Raw genomic sequence first — 23,941 nt, forward strand, 5'->3', positions numbered from 1 at the left:
TTGCTTTATTCCCTGTTTCTCCTCTTGTGCAGTGTTCCAGTCCTTGAGTCCCAAGGGAATTAATGGCATAGACTTTAAGGGTGAGGCCATCACATTCAAGGCAACCACAGCCGGGATCCTGGCCACTCTGTCCCACTGCATCGACCTCATGGTGAAGACAGAGGACAGCTGGCAAAAGAGACTGGATAAGGTGTGTAACATTTATAATTTAGACTTCTTCTACAAAAGTAAACGTGTGTCTGGGAAAAAAAAAAAAAGGAAAATACAGGAGAGAGAGTAATGGTACAGTTTGATTTTATGTCAGTGCACATTTCTCTCTCCACATTCATTCACTGGATTTTTGTGTGTGTAGGAGATGGAGAAGAGGCGAAGAATAGAGGATAGCTACAAATCAGCCCTGAATGACCTGAAGAAAAAGTCTCACTTCGGAGGTCCAGACTATGAGGTGATGTAATTGGGAAATTCTTCTGTAATGCAACATCAAATTCCAGTTTGTGTCTCAACTTTTGAAGTGACGTTTCCTCTCTTCGCTTCATCAACAGGAGGGTCCAAACAGCCTCATCAATGAGGATGAATTTTTCGACGCGGTTGAAGCTGCTCTCGACAGACAAGACAAAATAGAAGAACAGGTGAGAGATGCAAATTATTTTCATTATTTATTATTTTTTCTGTTAACTATTTTTTACTGATTAAAAGGTGAAAAATGTCTATCATTGTTTCCTAAAGCTCAAAGAGATGTAATCAAATGTCTTGGTTTGTCCCATCCAAAGGTCAGCAAGCCAAAGACATCGAGTATATCAGAAAAGATTAAAGAAACCAGAAAATATTCATTTTTATCATATTATATTCATTTTAGAGGCTGGACTTTTATTTTCTTGATTATTATGTTTATAAAATGGCAGAAAATAGTAAAAAAGCACAATGTGACATCTTTAAATGTCTTGTTTTGTTCAACTCACAGTTAAAAACCCAAAGATGCTCAATTTACTATCATGTCAATCAAATATAAGCATTAAATCTTCACATTTGAAAAGCTAAAACAGCTCATTTTTGGCATTTTTACTTAAACAATGGACTAAAATGAATTATCAGTTGTAGTTGTGAGTTATTTTCTACTGATTGATTAATCATTGCAGCTCTAGAAATTAGTATACACTTTTAAAAAGGAAATAAAACTCTTCTTTGTAATGTTGTGTTTAATGTAAGTTTTTTGTTGTTGTTTTTTTTTCTCTTCCAGTCTCAAACCGAGAAGACAAGAAACCATAGATCCAGTCCGGTTCCTCCTGGAGACGTTTATTCGAGCTCCAGCTCTCACAGATTCTCTGAAAAGGTTTGCGCAACGCTTCACTTCCTCACAGCTGTACACATCTGCAAGCTACTTTCATCATTCCATCTCCATTTCTTGCTTCTCCTTTCATGCTTCTTTTTGATCTCATTTCCTATTTCATTTGAATAACTTTTTTTCCATCTTTCTTTTTTTTTTGTCCATCATCTCATCTGTGCTGTAGCCTCATAATCAGTCCTCCCCTGCTCAGATAATCAGGGCTTCTCCTCAGGAAGTCCACAGATTCAGCACACAGGTAATTCACAGCAAAGCACCCAGCCAATCATCTCTCCTCTCCTCTATGTTTCACCTTCAGAGACTAAAACACTGTGTTTGCTCCACTGCTCCCAGTAACTGCATAAGCTTAAATTAAGTCTATGAAGAAAAACACTCAAACTCACCATAGCAGCATGAAACAGGAGCTCCCTTTTATATCTGTGTGTGAACTAATAACGGCATGTTTAGAAATGTGCTGACACGTCTGTTTGTCACCAGTTGTTCATTTTGACTCCTGTTTTTCATCTAGTTTTAATCTTTTGATGAAAAAGTTAGTTTTAGCCACGTTTCAGTCCTTTGACTTTGGTTAATTTTAGTCATCAAGACATTTTTTATGACTTTTAAGGACTTTGAGGCTTGCTGCGATCTTTAACAGTAACCATGGTTACAAGTTTTATTCACATTTATCATAAAGTCAGCGGTAAAGTTTATTTCAGACTCTATCAATCAATTTGATTTTATTTATATAGCACTTTTCACACATAGTAATGTAACACAAAGTACTTGAAATAGGAAAAAACTAAACAATAAAAAATAAAATAAACATAAACAATGATTCATGATAAATGATAAATAAAAATAAATACATATATAAAAATAATTAAATCAAATATATACAATTAAAAAATAAAAATAGTGACTCAATAAATAAAACTAGATACATAAATAAAAATATCGACCCAAAAATAAATAAATAAAAATAATAAAATTAAAATAAATAATGACTAAATAAATAAAAATAATAAAATAAAAATAAGTAATGACTCAATAAAAACAGGAACTGAGGAAATTTTATAATAAATCCTATGAATCTGCAATGATTAATACTAGACTATAGGCACACACACACACTCACACACACACAGCAGTAAATCCAGAAATCCCCAAATTTTGCCTGTTCAGAGAGCTGCTCACTCGCTGTAAAGTAACATTGTGATGTTATGTTAACTTTAATGTATTACGCATGAAAATACATTAAAGTTAACTTACCTGTTTTACAATTGTCGGCTGCTTGCCTGCATATTTTAATATTTTTTTCAAGCTGTTTTTTGTTGCCTCATGAATGCAGCATTTTGTCCTTCTTTTATTTATACCTCCAAATAACCAGAAACATCCACCAACAGCATTACTTTCAGTGACAAAACGTTCCTGAAATACAAGCTGCTGTTTATTAGTGCAACGGTTCACGTTAATCAATCAGCTAATTCACTTTAAGAGAGGAAGATGATGCATGCAGGTCGTTGAATATCACTTTACATTAAAGCAGAAATTACTTCATTTGTGTTTTTAGAGGTTATTTTTAATTCTTTAGTCTCATCATCATGAATCATTAATGCATATTCCTCGTCGTCTGAATGAACACTGTAGCACTCACAATAAATGACATGCATAGTATAGAAGCAGAGTATATAAAGCAGTTCTGTTGTCTGTACTTTTCTCAGCACACAGTCACTCCATTATACCCTGCTGACATAGTTGTCATCACGTAATCAATATCACCTCCTCCTCCTCCTCCTCCTCCTCTCTCTCTCTGCCTGTGGCCTCGTGTTATAGGTGGAGGAGATGGTGCAGAATCACATGACCTACTCGATGCAGGATGTGGGCGGAGACGCCAACTGGCAGCTGGTCATAGAGGAGGGAGAAATGAAGGTATGGACAGGAGGACGTCCTGGTTAAATGATGTTTTTAAGGGATTAGAGCACAATTAAATGTAATAACGTTGCTCATTAGTACATTGTGGAATCATTAAATTTATTCTTACAGTAGATTTATGTATAATTTGACCAAAGGTTTCTACCCAGCATAACATTAATGCTTTTAATCCATTTTGAGAGAATATATTAGAAGATTATGGCAAAAATGTCTAAGTGGCGTAACCATAAAAACGTTAAATTCTCAATAAAACACCATATCAACTAGTTTGATTTCAATTTACATTTTAAGTAATTATTTGTAAGTAAATATTTGTATAGGTCCATTTAAATATACTGTGTAGGTCTTGTGTTTTGTGGTTACACCATTTGACATTTTCAGGAGCATTCAGTCTTACTTTTGAATGGTGCAAATGTCATTTCAAATTATATAAAACCAACGAAAAATACAAAATGTACATTTTAACAAACCTGATGCTGCTTTTAAAACTATTTTTTAAAGATATTTTTGAATTGCTCATATTGCAAACCCTTATTTCTCACTTACCCATGTGCAGGTGTACAGGAGAGAGGTGGAGGAAAATGGGATTGTTTTGGACCCTCTGAAGGCCACACATTCAGTAAAGGGGGTGACGGGTCACGAGGTCTGCCACTACTTTTGGGACACTGCCTACCGCAACGACTGGGAGAGTAAGTCTTCTAAACTCTAAATCAACACTAGTTTAGCAGTTTAGCAGTTTATTTTTACAATTAAGTCAACTTTAATAGTAATGTTCATGTTCTTTTCCTCTTTCAGCCACCATTGAGAACTTCAACGTGGTGGAGAAGTTGTCGGAAAACGCAATAATTACATATCAAACGCACAAGGTAAGAGATACAAGACTGGAATGACAACGTAGGATCTGCTTTTTTAATGAGCTTTAATATGATGTTTTTGTGTCAGTGATATGATGTAACCAAAGTGTCAATTGGTGTAACCAGTATTTTTTCATAAAAATCTGATGATATACAGGAAAATAAATGTGAACTAAAATGTGGAATAAATATAATCCACTTTGGTAATGTAACACTGTTTAAATTTTACATCATTTGTCACAAATTATTTAGAAAAAATGGTTGATTTAGGATATGTCCTGCTCAGTATTGACAAAATGCTTTAAATTTTAAATGTAGAAAAAATTCTTTCTTTTCATTTGATGTTTTAAAATGAAGAAATTATTGTATAAGTCCACTTAAATACACTGTAGGTGGATGAAATATTTAATATTTATCATTCTTTTGTGGTTACACCATTTGACATTTTCAGGAGCATTCATTCTTACTATTGGTTAAAAATGGTGCAACGAACCAACAAATACAAAATGTGCATATTAATAAACCTGATGCAATTTTTTAAAGATATTTTGAATCACTCATCTTGCCAACCTTTATCTGTCACTGACCCTTATATAATCTGTGTTGCAGCGGGTGTGGCCTGCGTCTCAGAGGGACGTGCTGTACCTGTCTGCCATGAGAAAGGTCCTGGCCAACAACGAGAACGACCCAGACACCTGGCTGGTCTGCAATTTCTCCGTGGATCATGACGAGGCACAGGTGAGCCAGACACTCCACTCACCTCTGTTTTTAATTTAATTTTAGACTCTGAGTAAGAACTTTCTATTCTAAAAAACACTGCTGCTTTTCTTCATTCTCTGTCCTGTCCTCTCTATTCGTCCCACAGCCGACCAACAAGTGTGTCCGAGCCAAAATCAACATCGGCATGATCTGTCAGACCCTTGTCAGCCCACCAGAGGGAGATAAAGAGATCAGCAGAGACAACATCCTGTGTAAAATCACCTACGTTGCCAATGGTGTGTGTGACGACCGTCGAGCTTTTGGCTTCAGTTCATGTTATGACTGAGCTGAAACTAATATTAAAAATCCCCCTGAGGTCTCCTATATACACTGGTGCTTAAATCAATAATATCAGGCATTCAGGTGGTAAATGGTGATACATTTAGGTTAGTGCATTACAAAAAATACACCCACCCATGAATTCAAATAAATAAGTGTCATTATTTAAATCTACTCTAGTGTCTGAAATTGGATTTTTATCAGAGTATCTGCAGATCTTGCCTTAACCCTCCCCTCCTCAGCCCTCCTGAAAAGGCCTTAAACATTTACTCTTTCCAGCTGTAGACAGTGACAGAAGTTAGGTGTTTCTTCTATGTGTCTACAATGAGACTGGTGCAACAGAAGATTTTGCAGAGTTTTAAGTGAGCAGCATCAGACCTGCAGTAAACACTGTCACCACTGCAGCTTCGTATGAGGCCAGAAGAGATAAAAAAGAAAGTGACATTTTGGCATCGAAAATAAAACTTGGCTCTGAAAACAAAACCTGAACTGAAAGGGAAGCGGGTGTATTGGCAAGTTCAGCTGAAAAATAAAACACAGGCATTAAAAAAAATCACAATCTCATCAGTTTATAATGGACAAGTGTAGTAGAATGTAAAAACATGAATTAATTATTTTATAATTAATCAATCCATTCTTCAATTTTCTGCCACTTTTGTCTAGGTTGTGTGAATGAATGAATTATATCACAAGGAATGATTGTTACATACAGCTGGAAAGAGCTTAAATAAGAGCTGATAAATCTAAATAATTTAATGTACCTAATAAATAGTTGTAGGTCTCATTGTCCCTGCTGGTTTTCCATCACTCTTTGATGAGTATGATCATAAAAAATGTGTTATAAATTGCATCTAATGTGCACTTAAAGAGGTCTTGAAATTAATTTGAATGAACACAGCAGACATCCTGTTTATACCATCATCAGACTCATGTTTTTGGGCATATTTCTTCCTGTTTAAACTTGATATTTATGTGATTTTGGTCTTGTAATAGTAAAATATGATGAGTATAATATCTGATGTGGTGTCCTCTCTCTCTCTCTCTCTCTCTCTCTGTGCAGTGAATCCTGGAGGCTGGGCTCCTGCCTCCGTGCTCAGGGCCGTGGCGAAAAGGGAGTACCCCAAATTCCTCAAGCGCTTCACCTCCTACGTGCAGGAGAAAACTGCTGGCAAACCCATTTTATTCTGAGGCTCACAGGTAGCACAAATCACACCAGTTCACTCATCTGTTTTGTACGTTTTTCATCTTCTACTTCTATATCTCTCAAAAGAACTCCTTTAAAATGTGTCTTATCTTTTTCTAGAGAGCAAGAACTGAACTGCACGAGAAGCTTTGAGGACCCGACAGCTGCTCTGCTGCCGTGAACAGTCGACCTCCTCAAGAGATTTTGTGTTTTTTTTTTTTTTAATAGCTACAGGTTGTTCTAGTAGGGGAGGGAAGGCCATGATGGCGCCCTCTGGTGGCTGCATTCAAACAGTGACATTAATTCATATGAGAGCCATTTTTAGCCAATTAAAGGCTACATTGATATCATTTAAAAAAAGAGAAATTACTACTAGTTTCCCCCCTTCTTTGTGATTTAATTGATAAAATACTGAGCTTATATCATTTAAAAAAGAAATGATAACCAGTTTCCCCCCTTTCGTCTTCTTTAATTGATAAAATACTGTACTTTTGAGTATTATAGTAGAGATAGTATTATTAATAGACACCTGAATAAGAGTTTTTATCAGTCTCTCTTGGATGAATGCACTCAACAGCGGGCTGACGTGTCACTTTCCTTCCTCTCTTTCTCCTCTTCCTCTCTTAGCCGCTCGTAACGCCACAGTTTTCTTTCAAGCTCCTGTAGTAGACAGACGTAGAGCGGCCAGCGTGTCTTTTCTGGCAGATGTATTAATATATAAATGTACGTATGTTCCATAAGAGGTTTGTACAAAAGAGATATAAGCAGAAAAAGAAAAGAAAAAAAACTCTAACGCTGATAGACTGAACTATTTTCTTCTCGCCATTTATAGTTCCTATTTTGCGTTGATGTTTTTTTCATAATTAATAATTCCCCAGCGTTCTTTTTGAAGCTGCTAATCTTTTGCTAGTAAAGATTAAAAATTAAATTAAAGTCTAGAGGGTTGTCATGACAACAGCATGACCCCAATGATATAAGACTTTGACAGTTTTGACTCATGTCTCTCTCATGAAAACACCTCTCTATTGTTGGGTGTTCGAAGGCGGGACGAGTCTCTTAAATATATAAATATATATATTATTTAATGTACAAAAGAGATTTCATGTACATTATTTGCTTCGCTTTATAATTGTATTTTTTTTTGTGTGTGTGTCATGTTTAATGAGTTGTAAATAGAGTCACTAACATTTCTGAAGCCCAGATGAGCCCAGATGCCTTAGTGTTAGAAAGAGAGAAACAAATGAATAAATACAGACAGTGCTGTTAGTGCGCCTATTAGTTTAAATCACTAGTGAAGTGCCTCATGGCTGTGCTCCCCTTTACTACTACATCATCTGTTTGTGTTTGTTTTTTCAGTTTTTCCACACAGAGAGGACTGGCAGAATATTTCTCACCAGTATTAAAGTTAAATTAAGTCAAATTTCAGTTTAATTTTAAGTGTAATAATCATCACTCCCAATCTGTCCCTGTCAGTATTTCTAACATATATTTTCTTTACATGTGCTAAATATGTGACAGTCACAGTATTGAAACTATTCTGTTAATGCGGTCAGAGTTTTTTTTAATCATGTGTTTTCTGTCTTTTAAAGAAAAGTTGGTTATTCATGTGCAAAGCTGCAAAATCCAGAGTTTAATAAGGAACTATTCTGGGTTAAATGCTTCACTTTCATTTATTTTTTTAGAGAACAATTTAATTATAATTGTTAATTAACTGTTTTATTTACTCGTGCTTGTATGTTTTTGTAACCATTACAAACAATTCAGGGTCAAATTTGATCAGTTTTTACATTTGAAAGCTGTAAAAACACACTATACATATTTCCTCTAGGTGGACTTTTCCTAACGTGTACCTGAATATACAAAAATGGAGATAAAATGCATCATTATTTTTCATTTTGTGCAGGTGATACACATTTTTTATATATGCAAATATATCCAAACTTGACCTGTGTTTATTACAAAATCCAAAAATCAGCATTCAAACATGTTGTTATATTCATCATAGCCCATAAAAAATTAAGTGATTGTGAAAGTCTTTTTTCCCACATAAGGTGAATCAAACATGTATTAATGACTAACAGGTAATTTATGAATGTGAATGTGAACAGTAACTCTGGATTTTACAGTTGTGCAGTTGATACAGACTAAGAAGGTTATTTGGAGAAGACAGAATTCAGTTTAAGTTTCATTAACTTTCATCATTTTGCAGATTATTCTCATTAGATTTCAAACCTGGAGCATCAGTATCTCTGTCTGACTGTTTAGCACTATTTCCACCTGTAGACAGCACAAAAAATGTTTCCTTTAGTCAAATCAATAATGATCCATGTGTAGCTTTATTTTTAATTTTTATTATCAGGCTTCACTTTGAAATCCTTTGATGGAATAAAAGTTTCTATTAACTGTAAATGACGGACTGGAGACAAAGTGAAGCCAGGTGATCCAACATCAGGCTGAAGCCCTTTTCTGACCTTTCTAATCAAAGTTAAAGAAAGTTGTAATTTAGAAAAAGCATCATTTTTTTTGTAAATAATTTGTTCATACTAATTGCTGTGGGATCAACTTATAAATGTACTGTGACAAGGTGGCGCTTCTCCTGCCCTGTTTTTAAAAGTGAAATAAATAAGTTTATCCTCCTGAGTTTTTCTTCCTGTTTGGAGCCGTTTTCTTCTTCATGCTGCAGAAAAGATGAGCCACACATTGACATAGAATAGTGTTTTATTGTTTTAAATACAACTTTATAACAATCTTTTGATGTTAACTAGCTTAAAAATGTATTCGTTATTGAACATGTGAAGGCGTAGCTTCTCATGACACACACGTAAGGCCAGTTCTGAGCTTTAATTACTTTTTCAAAGTGATGATTCGAGACGTCTGCAGCATCTCTCAGAGATGCTTTAAACTCATCTGACAGCTGTACATATAACAGCGTCTCCGTAAAAGCTTATTAAAGTTAGATTATATGGCTTTGATTTTCCAGTTTTTTCCATTAGCCTTGCAGCAGCCGTAATAACGACCGATAACGTAATAACTATCTGTTTTTTTAATGTAATAACTTTGGAAGTTCCATGGAAGTAATAAATAAATAAAACTTAAAGTGATATCAGAATATTATTACATTATCGGCTCCATTTATTACATTTGTAAAGGGTTTCTCTTTTTAACTAAGCCAATAACGTAATAACAATCGATTACATAATTATTTTGTCTGTTTTTTTAATGTTATAACTTGAACGTAAAAACTTTGGAAGTTCCATGGAAGTAATAAATAAATAAAACTTGCATCAAGTGACATCAGTATATTATTACGTTATCGGCTCCAGAAATTACATTAGTAAATTTTTTTCCCTTTTCTTTTTTAATCTAGCCAATAACGTAATAATTTTGCCTGTTTTTTTAACGTATTAAGCCGATAACGTAATAACTTTGGAAGTCTGACACTTTATATCCAATAAATAAAACTTATATAAAGTGATATCAATATTATTACGTTATCGGCTCAAGTTATTACATTTGTAAAGGTTTTTTTTTATTTAACCTAGCCAATAACGTAATAACAACAGCTAACATAATAATTTTGTCTTTTTTTTTTTATGTAATAATTTTTACATAATAACTTTTGAAGTGCAATGGAAGTGTGAAACTTGCAGTCAAAGATCTTACATTACATTATTGGCTGTTTTATGACGTTATTGGCTTTATCGCATTAAAAAGACGGGCAAGACGGGCTGCAACAGGCCTCGACACAAAGACTCAACTTGTCTGCAACAATTCATCTAGTTTCTTTTTTCAGAGTCAGTGCAAACCACTTTGTGACAGAAACCTTTGACAGAACGAAAGGATGTGCAAGAGATATCCTAAAAATAAACAAAAACACTGATATCGTACGTACAGACATACATTCAGGCAAAAAGTTGGCGTTCAGAACAAATGTCAGCTGTTCTCGTAACAGCGCTGTCTCGAGCGAAAGTTTGGCAAGTGCATAAAACAAACAAAAAAATATTTCAACCGTCAAAATTAAAGATCTCACTTCATGTATTTTGAGAAGGAAAACCACACAATAAATTAATATGGAATTTGTGTCTTTCCATTTGCATGAGAGATAAAATAAAAATTCTCTTTTTGCTTTTCGAGGCAAAGATCGGCCCTTTTTTTTGGTGCACTGTGGATTATTTTAATAAATCCAAAAACAAAAAAAAAACCATCACATGATTCACAGTGACGGCTCTTCCTTTCAAAAGAAAATGTGTTAAAGTTTGTCACAGTAGTGCAACGTTCAGATGCAGACAAATGGCACGAATAAGTAACCGCAACATTAAAACATCTCAATTCATCAAAGTCTTTACAGTCAGTTGGGCAGGGACACACACACACAGAGCGAGCACACGTTTGTGGTTTGAGGCCTTCGAGTACGTGGATCTGAGTGTTTTCTCCGTCAGTCTTTCTTTTCTTTCTTTTTTTAATGTTTGGGATTTCCTCGACGCGGAGCACTTTCCTTCATAAAGAGACGCTTCGGTCCTCTCGGAAAAGTGTCCTGCAGGCGTCTGGAGTGCATCGTTCACTCTGGCTGACTCCCCCGAAGGAGCAGCGATGTTTTATGTCACGCAGGAGTTTGTGGCAAATTTGTTTTAGATCTAAAAAAAAATGAGAGAGAAACAGAGCCAAAATCAGCAGGGTGAGCTACTACAACACTTACAGGTGACAGAGAGTGTTAGTGAGTGACGTTTCTGACCTGTTGTGGGTCATGTGACTCTTAACGAGGTGTCCGGCAGCGAGGGCGGCCATCAGGGAGAGCTCTCCTGCCAGCACGGTGCCGCAAACCACCCGGGCCAGCTGACGGGCATTCTCACCGGGCGCGTGGGGGCTCGTACCTTGGACACCAAGCATCTAGAGACAATGATGTGAAGGTTTTTATATTAATGGAGCATCTAAAGATTAAAATACACACATGCATCATTTTCCTGTGTGTTCCTGGTTATGTACAAACACTCATTAATCTTTCACATCTATTATTATCTCAGGAAATGAAGCAGCAGATTATATGTAAGTCCAGCTGCCTTAACCCTTACATACTGTTGGACCCGGTCTAAGAATCCCCTCATAAAAAGTGTCTAAACCAAATGTTGAACAACAGATGTGTTTAGAAAGCATCAATAGCCGATCTGACTGATCAATAAATGTGTGATTGAATATTAATTTAACTAAATTACATGTCAATATATACGGGTTAAATTTGACCCAGAACAGTATGTAAGGCTTAAAAAGCTTCTTCCTCCTCCTCCTCCTCCTCACTAACTCTCTAATTGCTGCAATCTACAAATCTATGATACACAAAAATCAGTCAAAAATCAACCTACATATTCGTACTTTTTTACATGAAGTAACATTTGGGATTCATGTGAAAATATCAGATTAAATTCCAAATTTTAAAAGTTCTCTTTTCTCTTTCTGTATTTTAAAAGATAAATTAGTCGCAGGAGGAATTATAAGTGTTTTTCTTCTCCAAATGTTATTTATCTAGTCTGAATTTGTATTCATCTTCTTTTGATCCTCATAATTATGTCTGTCCTTTTATTTGATTGTGGTTCTAGTTATGGTTTTATGTGCTCTATAAATAAATTGACTTGACTGTAAAAGGGATAGTTTGTATTTTTTCCAGTAGAGTTTTATCTACAGTCAGTGTATTACCTGCAGCGTGATACATTGAGCGGCATGTGTAGGAATACAGAAGTTAGAAAGAGCTGTCTAACGACGTTAAGTGCTGTAAATATCCTAAATATAGCGAACACTTAAACTGAGATTGATTTATTTTAAGTGAGCCTTTAATTATTTATAAGTCTAAAATACATTTGCAGTACATTACTACACTATGTGCCAAATCTACAGCAGCTAATAAATAACCATAGATAACGACCTCGTACATCTGCACTTAAAAAAATATGAACTATCCCTTTAAACTTTCTCATTCAATTTCTCTGTGCAGTCGCTGCAAACAAAAACTTATTTTACAGCAAGTTACATCGTCATGTAATAATTTTTTGAGAGTTTTAAAGTGTAAAACAGGTATATTGTTGATGTGTAACTCAGTAAAGTGCATAGAAATACAGAAGTTATGCAGCTGAGAAAATGTATTGCCAAAGGAAAGTGCTGTCTAACGAGGTAAAGTGGTGTAAATATTCTAAATATATATTGATTTATTGATGTGGCTAAAATACATTTGCAGTACATTATTTAGTTTGTGTGTCTGTGTTTCTGTCTGCTTCTCCAAACTTGGAGCATGCAGACTCAAATCTACTGCAGGTAATAAATTAAACACACTTCAAATAATACAAACTATCCCTTTAAACTTCCTCAAGCAATTTCTAATTTTTAAGAAAGTTAAGTGATCATGAAAGGATGTTTTTGAGCGTTTTAAAGTGTAGAACAGGTGTATTTTTGATGATGACGGTACCTGCAGACAGGCCTGCTGTGGTGGCAGGTTGGTGCCTCCTCCCACGGTGCCCAGCTCTATGGAGGGCATCGTGCAGCTGATGTAAAGGTCCTCCCCGTCTGGACCGGCAGACTCCATCTGAGTGATGCAGTTGGAGCTTCCTACAGTCTGAGCCGGGTCCTGAAACACAATTAAAGTAAAAAAAAAATCAATAAATAAATGTTCATGTGTGACTTTTTATTCTGTCTTTTATATCTAACAGCAAGTCTCTCTGTTTAAAAACTGAATCTGTCTGGTGAGGAATGTTTTTATTAAACATTAATCACTTTATTTACATGTTTATTTGCATGTTTAGCTTCTTAATTGTGAATATTTTCTGGTTTCTTTAGTAGGTTGATAATAAACTGAATGTTTTTGGGTTGTGGACTGTTGATCAGGATATTTGAGGACATCACGTTGGGATTCAGGAAACAGTGATCAAGATTTTTCACCATTTCCTGACTAAAAAATATACACTAATATAACCAGCAATATGTTTCCATTTCAACTCCTCTTCATTCTCAGTTTCTTGAAATGTAGCCACAGTATATATGATCACATACCTGTCCGCAGGCGATGTAGATGGCTGCTACAATGTTGGCAGCGTGAGCGTTAAATCCCCCGATACTTCCCGCCATGGCCGAGCCCACCAAGTTCTTGTTAATGTTGAGCTCCACCAGAGCAGCCGTACTGCTCTTCAGCACCTACACAAACAGGAAAGGTGAGTTTTAATAAGAAATGTGTGATTTAAATAGATAAACTGGTGACTTGTGATGTATCATGGTGAGCAGAGGAGTTTCTTTACCTCTCTGACCACCTGGGCGGGGATTGTGGCCTCACACACGGCGGACTTTCCTCGGCCTAAAATCCAGTTTATGGCCGCAGACTTCTTGTCGGTGCAGTAGTTTCCACTGACAGCCAGCACCTCCATATCTGGATACAGCTGCTTGATCCTGTGCAGAGCCTGCTCACTCCCCTGAGACACAACAGCATTAAGTCTTCAGTGTTTATTGAAGCAGACGTACAAGAAAAAAAAGCATCTCTCTCCATCATCAGTAATATCTCTAAAGTCCCTTCTTAAAACCAACTTTCATCAGAGCGCCTTTCCTGATTTTAATAGAGTTTTAATTTTCCTTTAATCATTTTTATCTTCTTTAAATATGGTTTGTATATTCTTGCTTTTTTCCTACATTGAATTCTGTTTTTACTCATCAAATTGTTTTTATTTGCTCTCTTTTAAAACCCAATTATCTTATCGTATTTTACTGCCTTGTGACGCACTCTGTAACTGGGATTTTTTTTAAAGCTTCCTGACAGGAACAAACACTGTATTGATATCTGCCTGCTACAGAGGATCTGAGCTAACCTTGGATAACATGTTCATGCCCATGGCGTCCCCGGTCTGAGACTGGAAGCGAATGTACAAATTCCTTCCGGCTAATCCGACGAACAGCTTCTCCAGACGAGCAAACCTGCAAGTACAAATATTCATTTAAGAATTGAACTAAGGAGAACATTTCACAGTTGTTACTACAGTGATCTTCAGTCATGCTCGTAATGTTTTCAGCTGGTCAGAGTGTTTCTACCAACCTGCTGGTCTGTTCGAAGGCTTCTTTGATGGTGCTGAAACCGTCAGGGGTCTCGAGCCACACTTTGACCTCTGCTGCCCGGCACGCTGAGGGCAGCCTCACCACAGGACCCCTGGTCATACTGTCAGCCAGGATGCTGCTGGTGCATCCACCACTCAGCTGCACAGAAGGAAAACAGAGTCAGTACAGTACGCACACACACCCTTTTTTAAAAATAAATAAATGTATTAATAGTTTTGGTTTCAAACAGCTGCAGTTTGACAGTCTGCTCTGCTATTATAGACCGACACAGTCATGCTTTATATTAGATTAGATCTGTATAGAAATAAGGACTCCAGCTACGTAAGCAGATGATGTAATGTAAAACTAAGAGGCATGAAAGCAAAGAGTTAAAGTATAAATTTGAGTTTTTTTCTCAAAAGGAGAACAAATGAAAAGTGATTTAGAGAGCAGATATGTTGCTGTAGCAGACAAAAAAAGCCAATTTCATTTCAACAGCTACTGAGGTATTCCAAATCCTTCCAGTTACTCCCCACATACCGCCTCTGTCATAAGCATATTAAACAAAAGAAATGAAACAACAGTCTGCTCTTACATACCCAACTTGCATGCACTCATACTAGGGCTGGACAATATGACCAAATCTCATATCCTGATATAGATCATTTTATATCCCGATAATGATACCTATCCCGATATAATAGTTTACAAGAAACATATGTAAACTATTATATCTTTCTTGTAAGTTTTCTGCGGACATTGAATAAATATTTATATTTATAAATGATAGAGCAAAATATGAAACGGTAGACACTTTTCTCGTGTCACACGACATATATCAGCCCATGTGTTACATTCAAGTTATTTATGTTGTATATTTGATCCTGTTTTTAGGAGGATGTATTATATGTGTTTTGAACGCTGAGCCACTTCTGAGACTATTTTCTGTCCTCACTTACAGAGAGCGCCCTGCATCCTCTGTTGGTGCTGGCCACCAGGCAGCCCTCTGTCGTCGCCATGGGAATGTGAAACTGCTTCTCGTCCAACAGAAGAGGACCGGCCACTCCTACGGGCACCGGCATGTAGCCGATGACATTCTCGCAGCAGGTACCCATCACCTGAAAGTCATGAAGTGTAGGCTTAATAAAACACCCTGATTCAGCTGCAACAGGAACACAGAAACACTTTATCTGCTAAAAACATCTGAGTAACTGATTCTGCTAGAAGATTAAACAACACAGGCAGCAGATGAGGTGACGGTGCCATATTTTTTAGTGATAAATAGGATTATACAGTTAACAGATGCATGCTGCCAGCACCTTGGAATAGTCGTAGTCTTTATACGGCAGATAAGTCAAAGCAGAGGCGGCAGGCAGCTTCGATGATAACATTTCTCTCCTGATGGCCACGCCCCTCTCTGGAGTCTCCAGGACAGCCTCCAGCTTATAGTTCAGGATGTTACGCGAGGCGACGAGGTTCATCACCTCAGCATTGCTAAGGAAACGGGCGCCTCTCTGGAACCAAACATCAAAAGCAAACCGGTTGATTCGTTAAACCTTCAGAGCAAACACAAGAAGGCATCCTTGTGCTTTGTAGATTTAATCTGCTCTGGCAATTTACCTGAGGATCTGAGAGGATGGTCATACATTCCTCCTGCGACCGGGGCTCAGGATTAGAGCTACTTACAGGAAAACAAGGAGCCGGAGACTCCCCGAATAATGAAACACAGGGGCTGTTTTCTGCTGAGGCTGCTGCAGGATGAGGCAAGACAAAGGTCACGTTAAGTAAAAAAAAAAAAAAAAAAGAAGCAGAGAGCGAGTGAGTGCAGAGATTATTAAAGCGTGTAGGACTAATTATAAGTCTCACCCTTCTCTGTGAATGCCGTGTCAGCCTCAGTGGAAAGTTTAGAGTCTGATACGGCTTTGGAGGAGGGAGGATTGGTTGCTGCAGTGTTGTTTGTGGTCTTCTGGGGTTTCGGGGCGGGGAATTCTCGCCTGCAGCAGTCCTCAGCTGCTTTAGGCTTCTGGGGAGGAGGGGAGCTGATAATGGGGCTCATGAGGGACAGGGAGGACTCTGTCTCCGGCTGCTCGAAGAAGACGTACTTCACAGCCAGGAGCAGGGCGAGAGCGAGAGTTATCACCTGCTCCAGGTCCATGCTGGTAGATGATGAAAAGAGATGAACAGTTAGTTATGAACAGGAAAAAATGCAGACTATTTACAGTATGAACTAGGGCTAAACTATATATTGTTATCGCATCTATATCTAGATATGAACGTGCAAGATATTAATATTGCAAAAAGCAACGATATGGACGATATCAAACAACAACACAAAGCTCTGTATGAAGAGTGCATGGAGAGACGCAAGTACCTCTCCATCATTCAACATGTTCTGCATGTTTGTTTGTAGTCTTATTTATGTAGGAAAGTTTAAAATAAGTTTTACAAAAAGAGTTTACAATAAAGAGTTTACTAGGTAAGAGCTGTTTACAAGTGTTATAAATCTGTGAAGCACTGTGTCAAAGCAGACATTACAGTAACATACATTTTTATTTATTCTAAATCTATTTAATTTAATGCAGCCAAAGACAGTAATTGGTTTGTTGTGATTAATAAACTATTTTGTACATTTGTTATTCATTTGTTATTATTATGCTGTTTAGTTTAAGAATTAATTAATTAATTTTTACTGTCACTACACTTTAAATTTCAAACAAGTGTGAAATCAGTCATATTGTATCGATACCGAGATATTTGGTTTCAATATCAAGATATGATCATTTGTCCATATCGCGCAGCCCTGGTATGAACTATCTTCCTCGTCTCATATTTTACCTGGAGAGCTGCATGGGCCACACGGTGCCACCAGAGTCCAGCCTCTTCTCCATGCGTCCCTCCTCTGTGCGGTTCTGACCCGAGCGCTCGGCCGCTAGTCGAGTGTGAGCGTGAACCAAGGCCAGGCCCAGAGACTGAAAGATCAGACGAAAACATCTTTAGCCTGATGTGGATCCAGAGGAGCCACAAAGTGCAGCCTGTTGCCACTAATAAAATGTTTGAGCTAATTGGCCTTTTGTATTTAAGATGTTTATTTCCATTTGTCAGCATATACCTGAAGGAGGCCAGTGAGTGAAACGTATTTATTACCTCCATAAAGATATTTATTACCATTTAAGCATCTTCATTGAGCAAGAGAAGATGGTATACAGTGTTTACTCCATCAACACACCTGTCAACCTGACTCAGGTGTTTAATATCCCCTCTAACAAAGCTGAATGAAGCTCCTCACCATGATGATTTTAACCCTCTGGGTCACAGGATTGGGTTTGTTGTCCTCTTCTTCAGCCAGCACGCGGGCAAAGTGGCTCAGCTGCCAGATCGGACGGCCTTCACGACTTTCTCTGGAGAGCTGCAGACAAACACACACATGAGCACTGAGATGCAAACACTCACCTCCACATACTGTCAGACTATAATCCTCCTCACAAATCGTTCTTACCTCCAGAACCAGAGAGACACACGCAGGGAAGAAGGTCATGAAGACAAAGTAATTGGCCAGGACCGACATGCAGCCGAAACAACACATGATCTCTAACTGAGGAACACCTGGAAGACAGAAGAGAGGAATACTGCTGTCAATATCAAGACAGAAGAGAGGAATACTGCTGTCAATTTATCATCATTATTTAAGAAAATTAAGGTCGCAACTAAAGATTATTTACATTAGCAATTAATCTGCTGATAATACTCCAGATTAATCAATTAGTCTTTAAGTATATGACATATATAAAAGATAAAAAACTGAAAGCGTCGCATTGACAATTTCTCAGAAGCTACAGTAACGTTTTTAAACTTGCTTGTTTTGTTTTGATTAAAATGTTAAAAGCTGACATGTATAAAAAAAAAACAGCAAAAATTTAATAAACTGGAATCGGGCTGTAACTAACGATTATTTTCACCATTTATCATTTGGCCAATAAAACATCATAAAACTGGTGAAAAACACTTCCTGGTGTCCAATATGACATCCTCAAATGTCTTATTTTGTCCATCCAGCAGCCACATTTTATATATACAATCATGTAAAACCAAGAAAATCAACAAATTATCACATTTTTAGAACTGTCAACCAGCAACTATTTGAAATTTTTGCTTGAAAAATGACTTAAACGGTTATTTTATGATAAAAACACAGCAGTTGCCAGATCATTTTCTGTCCATCAACTGAATATAAACACAGCTTTCACCTTTTAGAGAAGTAATATAAACATTTCTTACCTGACATGGTGCCGATCCCAATGACGAGACACTCAACCAGAGCATCCAGGGTGAAGGTTGGACCCAGGATGGCCATGCCCTGCGAGATATTCTCCCTCACCTCCTCCTAAAAACAACATACAGTGAACATGTAGATGGAGATGAGCTACTTATCTGTTTTATATTATTTTATTATATTTTGTATTGACATGATTTTGTATTTTATTTTGTTCTATTTTTTCTTTCTTTCTAACCTCATCATGTATTTTTCTAGTATGAGTCTGTTTGTAAATTGTTGTTTATGATCTGTATGGAACCCAGGAAGAGTAATAAACTAATAAACTAAACTAAACATATGTTTTCACATATGTTAATACAAAGTGTGTGATTATTTACCTGAGAGTTGGAGCTGAGGGCAAATTTGGCCAGCGCGCAGGCTTTGGAGAGGTCGATGAGCAGGAGGAAGAACGGCAGCGCTTCACTGCAGGGGGGAAAAGAGTCAAATGACAATCAGGGAATGAGGGGAATATTTCACTGTGATACATTTTTGGAAAGCCAAAGAGTTTCAAAAATTTGAGCAAAGGGTCCTCTGTGGCAGTGCTCAACTTTAAGATGCATTTAGTAATAATTCTGGTGATGCTGTTGAATGTGAAACTGCTGCACAGCTACAGATTTGACTTCATGTCTTTTTGATATTAATACTGGTTGATATGAATATTAAACTACCACTATAAAGAGTTTTGCACCATTATAATGGACTCTGTTGATCTATTGTATACAAACAGTTACCTACATATCTAATATGGCTTGTGTGGTAATCTTTGCCTGGTGTAAAAAAAACAAAAAAACAAGACGCAACAATTAGAGCTGCAACTATTTTTATTTACTTGATTGATTAGTTGGTGATTGATTAGTTATTGGGTCTATAAAATGTCTAAAAATGTCTACAAGTCAAAGATATTCAGTTTACTCTCATAGAAACCAGAAGATATTCACATTTAAAAAGCTAGCACCAGAGAATTTGGTCATATTTTTCCTTAAAGAATAAGGTAACTTTATTTGTACCCTAAGGTATTAAAAAATGACTCCAAACAATTATCAAAACAATCACTTTTCTTGATTTCTGGGAAGGGATGGCACTTGTAACCTCAACCTAAGGCTGGGCGACGTGACCAACATCTCATATACCTCAACCATTAGCTGATCTAAATCTACTTAATAATCACTAGTATGTATCTATAAACTAAAGTATATGTTAGTGCATGTTAGTGGAACACTTACTTGAGGCCTGTCAGCTCTTTCCCGAAGAAGTGAATGACGACTGTGCTGAAAACAAAGCTGGAAAACACTGTGAATAAACCTGCAATACCTGCGGAGGAGGAGAAAAGAAAAAGAAGAGAATATTAAATATATATACAACATGAACTGTGTGGTGTATTATTAATAGTGAAGCTGGGTGATACATATAAATATAAATGAAGCAGGGACCTGGAATGGTCCCGTACAGTTTCAATCTACAACATCTGATAATACAGACCTAGAATATATTTGGATCCCAGCTGTCGGAGGCTCTTAAACTGGAAATAGATGTAAACGATGGCGATGCAGCGCGTGATGGTTAAGATGATGATGTCACTGCTGTGGCTTTTCTACGAGAAGAAAAAAAAACGAGACACAACTTGAGTAATAGTTCCTCCTCCTTCCTCACCCACACTTGTCTCCTTCCTTCCTCTCTCTCGTTGTAGCACACTCTTTACCTCTTCCACTTTGGGGCAGTCGTTCCAGCTGCACATCTGGCTGCTGGCTGCCAGGCTGTTCATAGACATGAGGCAGACGGTGACAGTGAGGGTACCGATTATCACCTCCCATGGGTGAGAGGCCACCAGCAGGCCGTGGAGCCTGAAGAGACGTGCCAACATGGTCTCAGACTCGCACCTTTCTTCTGTATTAAAAAAGAAAAAAGAAGGAGGAGGAGAAGTGAATGATCCCGTGTTTCTCAATCAACCAGACAAGATGTGATCCCGTTTAATCTACTGTATACTATGGTGAAACATGCTGAAACTATTTCTATTACAGTCATCATTTTAGATATTTTTTTAGATACTGTAGTGCACTTTTAGCAAGCCAAGTATTTATTGTGGCGGCCCACCACAGTCTAATTTATGCCACCACAGTTTCATAATGAGCCAAACATGTCTGTTTACACTCCCCAAAACATTAAGCAAAGTGTCTCACCCTGCATTAGAGCTGCTCTCTTTGTTTTTTTTATAGATATAACCTCTTAATTTTGCTCTCAGAGTGCACCAGAATGATGCATTTGACTTTAAAATGTGCCCCCGGACCCTCGGACTGAGGTCCAACCACCACGGACTCTCAAAACTCTGTGGAAAAAACTGTATATATACACATATACTTGTTTTATTAGTACAACTTTTGGGTTTTGGATTTTTAGTAATAAGTTTTGTATAGTTTTTACCATTGGATAGTTAGAGATGTGTTTCTAGTATGGCTGGGTGATATTGGCAGAATCAAATATCAAAATATTTTTGACCAAATATCTCAATATTGATATTTTGACAATATTGTAGGGAGGACTATCGGTGATTTCACAAAACAATTACGCAATGAGATTTTTGATAATTAATCATCAGTAATGTGGATATAATGAGTAATTGGATAAAAGCAGATAATGAACAGTCTGTTAAGCTCAGAAAATTACATTTTTACTGTAATGCAGCCTTTAAAAGCAGAAAAAGAACAACACTTATTTCATATCACCATATTACGATATTCAAAATCTAAGACGATATCTACAAAATATCACAATATCGATATAATATTGACTTAAAGCCCAGCCCTAGTTTCTACTGGTCAAAATAGAGGCAGAAAAACCACCAGGCTACTCTGACATGACTTTCTATATTAATTACTTGTAAATGCACTGAAGTGTGGCTAGCTGACAGGTGTTTAATCGTAATGCTCAGTAAAAGAGAGGAAGTCCCAGATTACCGTAATTATGTTCTGTGTGTGTTTCTTATAAGTCAAAGCTGTGATATACAGACCGCTGTTCAGTGAATAAAATCCAAGGTGATGTTGGTGTGAAGTAGGGCTGGGTATCGTTTAAAAAAAAGACAATACCAGTACCAATCCAAGTACCCTCAAAGTGACACTGATACCAACTGAGTACTTTATTCAATACCCATAATTTGAATAGAAGCACCACCCCTCCATTATTATTAATATTTAACTCTTGTGTTGATTGGCTGTGAGCAAGTCCATACAAATAGTCATATTTTCTAGCTCTGGGTGTAAAAAAGGAATCGATTGCAGGTATCGATTGATGGGAGAAGTTTCGATACTACATGGTATCGATTTATTTCGAGTACCAATACCCAGCCCTAGTGTGAAGTTATTAAACTATATTTTAGTACTACTAGTAGGATTTTCCTTATAATACTGTTCAGCATGATATTTTTAAAATTTGCAGCACATCCATATTTGCAATTATTAAATGTAGGTACTATGGATTGGGCAATACTGACAAAACTGAGACTACAAACTCTATAAAATCAACTAGTTACCAACTATTAAATTATTCACCAACTTTTTTAATAAACAAGAGTCTGAGAATCTGAGAAGAAGAAAATGTCCAAATTCTCAGATTCCAGGCTAAGGGAATAAATATTTTGGTTAGAAATATATATTTTTCATCATTTTCTGATATTTTATGGACCAAATAATAGACAATACTGACTAAACAAAGCCTACAAACTGTCTGTCAACTAGTTGCCAACTATTAAATTATTCTCTAACTTTTTTAACAATCAATTCATAGTTTGAGAAGAAGAAAATGTCCAAATTATCAGATTAATTTAGCAATGGGCTTTGGATAATGGTAATAAACATACATTTTTCATCATTTTCTGATATTTTATGGACCAAGACACAGAACTATAATGAAATAATTGATAGTTACGGTCATGTAGTAAAATAATCTTCTCAATAGACTTTACAAATTAAAGATGTATCCAAGTTTAAGCAGGAAAACTAAATAAATGATAATAAACTTAATAAAATAATCGGTTAGGGTTAGGGTTTATGAAGCTAATGTTAACTAATGACAACTGTAACTTATTAAGACACACACCAGTATATCTGTGTTAAACCAAGGTCACAGTTTATTGATGTTTAAAGACAGATAATTATGTTTTTAATACAGCTATCGTTGTCATTGGTTAGCATTAGCATTAGCATTAGCCCCACAGCCTGAATAACTTTTACACAACGTTTATCAACAAACATCCAGTTCGTCCCTCAGTCTTATAACAGCTTTACATTCTAATGTGTAATGACAAATAAACTAATAAATAAATAAATAAGTCACGTACCTCTGGAGGTAAGTTTCACCGTGGCAACAGAGACCTTCCCATAGTGACACTGTCCTACTGCAACTGCTGAGGTAACAGATCCAAAATGGCGACCCAGAAAACGTGACGACGTGCTACGTCATTTGGCGTGGGGACGGATCATTTTTATATCAACAACCAACAAAGATAAAATAACATAAGATATATTCCTTTGTTAGTGCCACCGTGGGGGAATTTGTAGTGTTACAGCAGCAAGTGGACAGTAAAAATAGAAGAGCATTAATAAAAAAGAATAAAGAACAATAACTAAGTACGAAAAACAATAACAATAATAGTCGATTATATAATTAAAAATAATGATAATAATAATAATAATAATAATAATTGTCACATTATTTACATTATTTACAGCACATTCACAGTTGAATTTAAATTGGTATTATAGATGAAATAGTAATATTGCACAACATTGGACACAAAAGGTGTACTACTACTACTAATAATAATACAAATACAAATTTGGAGAGATTTTTTCATAAAGGAATCACTGTGAAGACTTAAATCAATTATATAAATTATATAAAAATATTCCTCCTACATTTTCACTCTTTCAAATTTGTTTTTGAGCAACAAAGTCTATATATAACACAGTTGTTGAAATTGTATTTAGTGTCACATCCTATCTATCAGTTTATAATGTGGTTTTGGTGCCTGTCTTACTTTGAAAGATGTTTTCTGTGTGTGTGTGTGTGTGTGTGTGTGTGTGTGTGTGTGTGTGTGTGTGTGTGTGTGTGTGTGTGTGTGTTGTGTGTGTGTGTGTGTGTGTGTGTGTGTGTGTGTGTGTGTGTGTGTGTGTGTGCGTGCGTGCGTGCATGTGTGTTTTTGGGTGGGTTATTTTTACTTACATGTGTTTCATCTGCCCCATGTCCTGTGT

At 36.6% G+C, this 23,941-nt stretch overlaps 2 protein-coding genes across 8 annotated transcripts in view; one reads left to right on the forward strand and one right to left on the reverse strand.

Moving 5' to 3' along the window:
• LOC133994906 (ceramide transfer protein-like) overlaps positions 1 to 8,964 on the forward strand; it is a 31,766-nt gene extending 22,802 nt beyond the window's left edge. For 4 of the 7 annotated variants that reach the window (XM_062434132.1, XM_062434133.1, XM_062434134.1 and 1 more), the window contains 12 exons: positions 33 to 190; positions 353 to 445; positions 543 to 629; positions 1,238 to 1,330; positions 1,509 to 1,580; positions 3,155 to 3,250; positions 3,810 to 3,942; positions 4,049 to 4,119; positions 4,717 to 4,845; positions 4,973 to 5,102; positions 6,206 to 6,342; positions 6,449 to 8,964. In XM_062434132.1, coding sequence (XP_062290116.1) covers positions 33 to 190; positions 353 to 445; positions 543 to 629; positions 1,238 to 1,330; positions 1,509 to 1,580; positions 3,155 to 3,250; positions 3,810 to 3,942; positions 4,049 to 4,119; positions 4,717 to 4,845; positions 4,973 to 5,102; positions 6,206 to 6,333 — 1,190 coding nt within the window. In that variant the 3' untranslated portion in view covers positions 6,334 to 6,342; positions 6,449 to 8,964. The remainder of the gene's footprint in view (positions 1 to 32; positions 191 to 352; positions 446 to 542; positions 630 to 1,237; positions 1,331 to 1,508; positions 1,581 to 3,154; positions 3,251 to 3,809; positions 3,943 to 4,048; positions 4,120 to 4,716; positions 4,846 to 4,972; positions 5,103 to 6,205; positions 6,343 to 6,448) is intronic. The other 3 variants (XM_062434136.1, XM_062434137.1, XM_062434138.1) reach the window with 1 other exon arrangement.
• Positions 8,965 to 9,049: 85 nt separating this feature from the next.
• Positions 9,050 to 23,091, reverse strand: LOC133994905 (3-hydroxy-3-methylglutaryl-coenzyme A reductase-like). Its single transcript, XM_062434131.1, has 20 exons — positions 23,029 to 23,091; positions 20,398 to 20,582; positions 20,178 to 20,289; positions 19,922 to 20,009; positions 19,037 to 19,121; positions 18,662 to 18,767; positions 17,883 to 17,989; positions 17,673 to 17,792; positions 17,222 to 17,355; positions 16,253 to 16,542; positions 16,007 to 16,137; positions 15,706 to 15,900; positions 15,346 to 15,504; positions 14,388 to 14,545; positions 14,164 to 14,269; positions 13,603 to 13,773; positions 13,361 to 13,501; positions 12,780 to 12,938; positions 11,061 to 11,215; positions 9,050 to 10,962 (listed from the first exon to the last, which is right to left on the reverse strand). The coding sequence occupies exons 2-20, from the start codon at positions 20,557 to 20,559 to the stop codon at positions 10,929 to 10,931; spliced, it is 2,613 nt and encodes an 870-aa protein (XP_062290115.1). The 5' UTR covers positions 20,560 to 20,582; positions 23,029 to 23,091; the 3' UTR covers positions 9,050 to 10,928.
• Positions 23,092 to 23,941: the final 850 nt, after the last annotated feature.

This window comes from Scomber scombrus, chromosome 15, assembly GCF_963691925.1.
Source record: "Scomber scombrus chromosome 15, fScoSco1.1, whole genome shotgun sequence".
Classification (NCBI taxonomy): domain Eukaryota; kingdom Metazoa; phylum Chordata; class Actinopteri; order Scombriformes; family Scombridae; genus Scomber; species Scomber scombrus.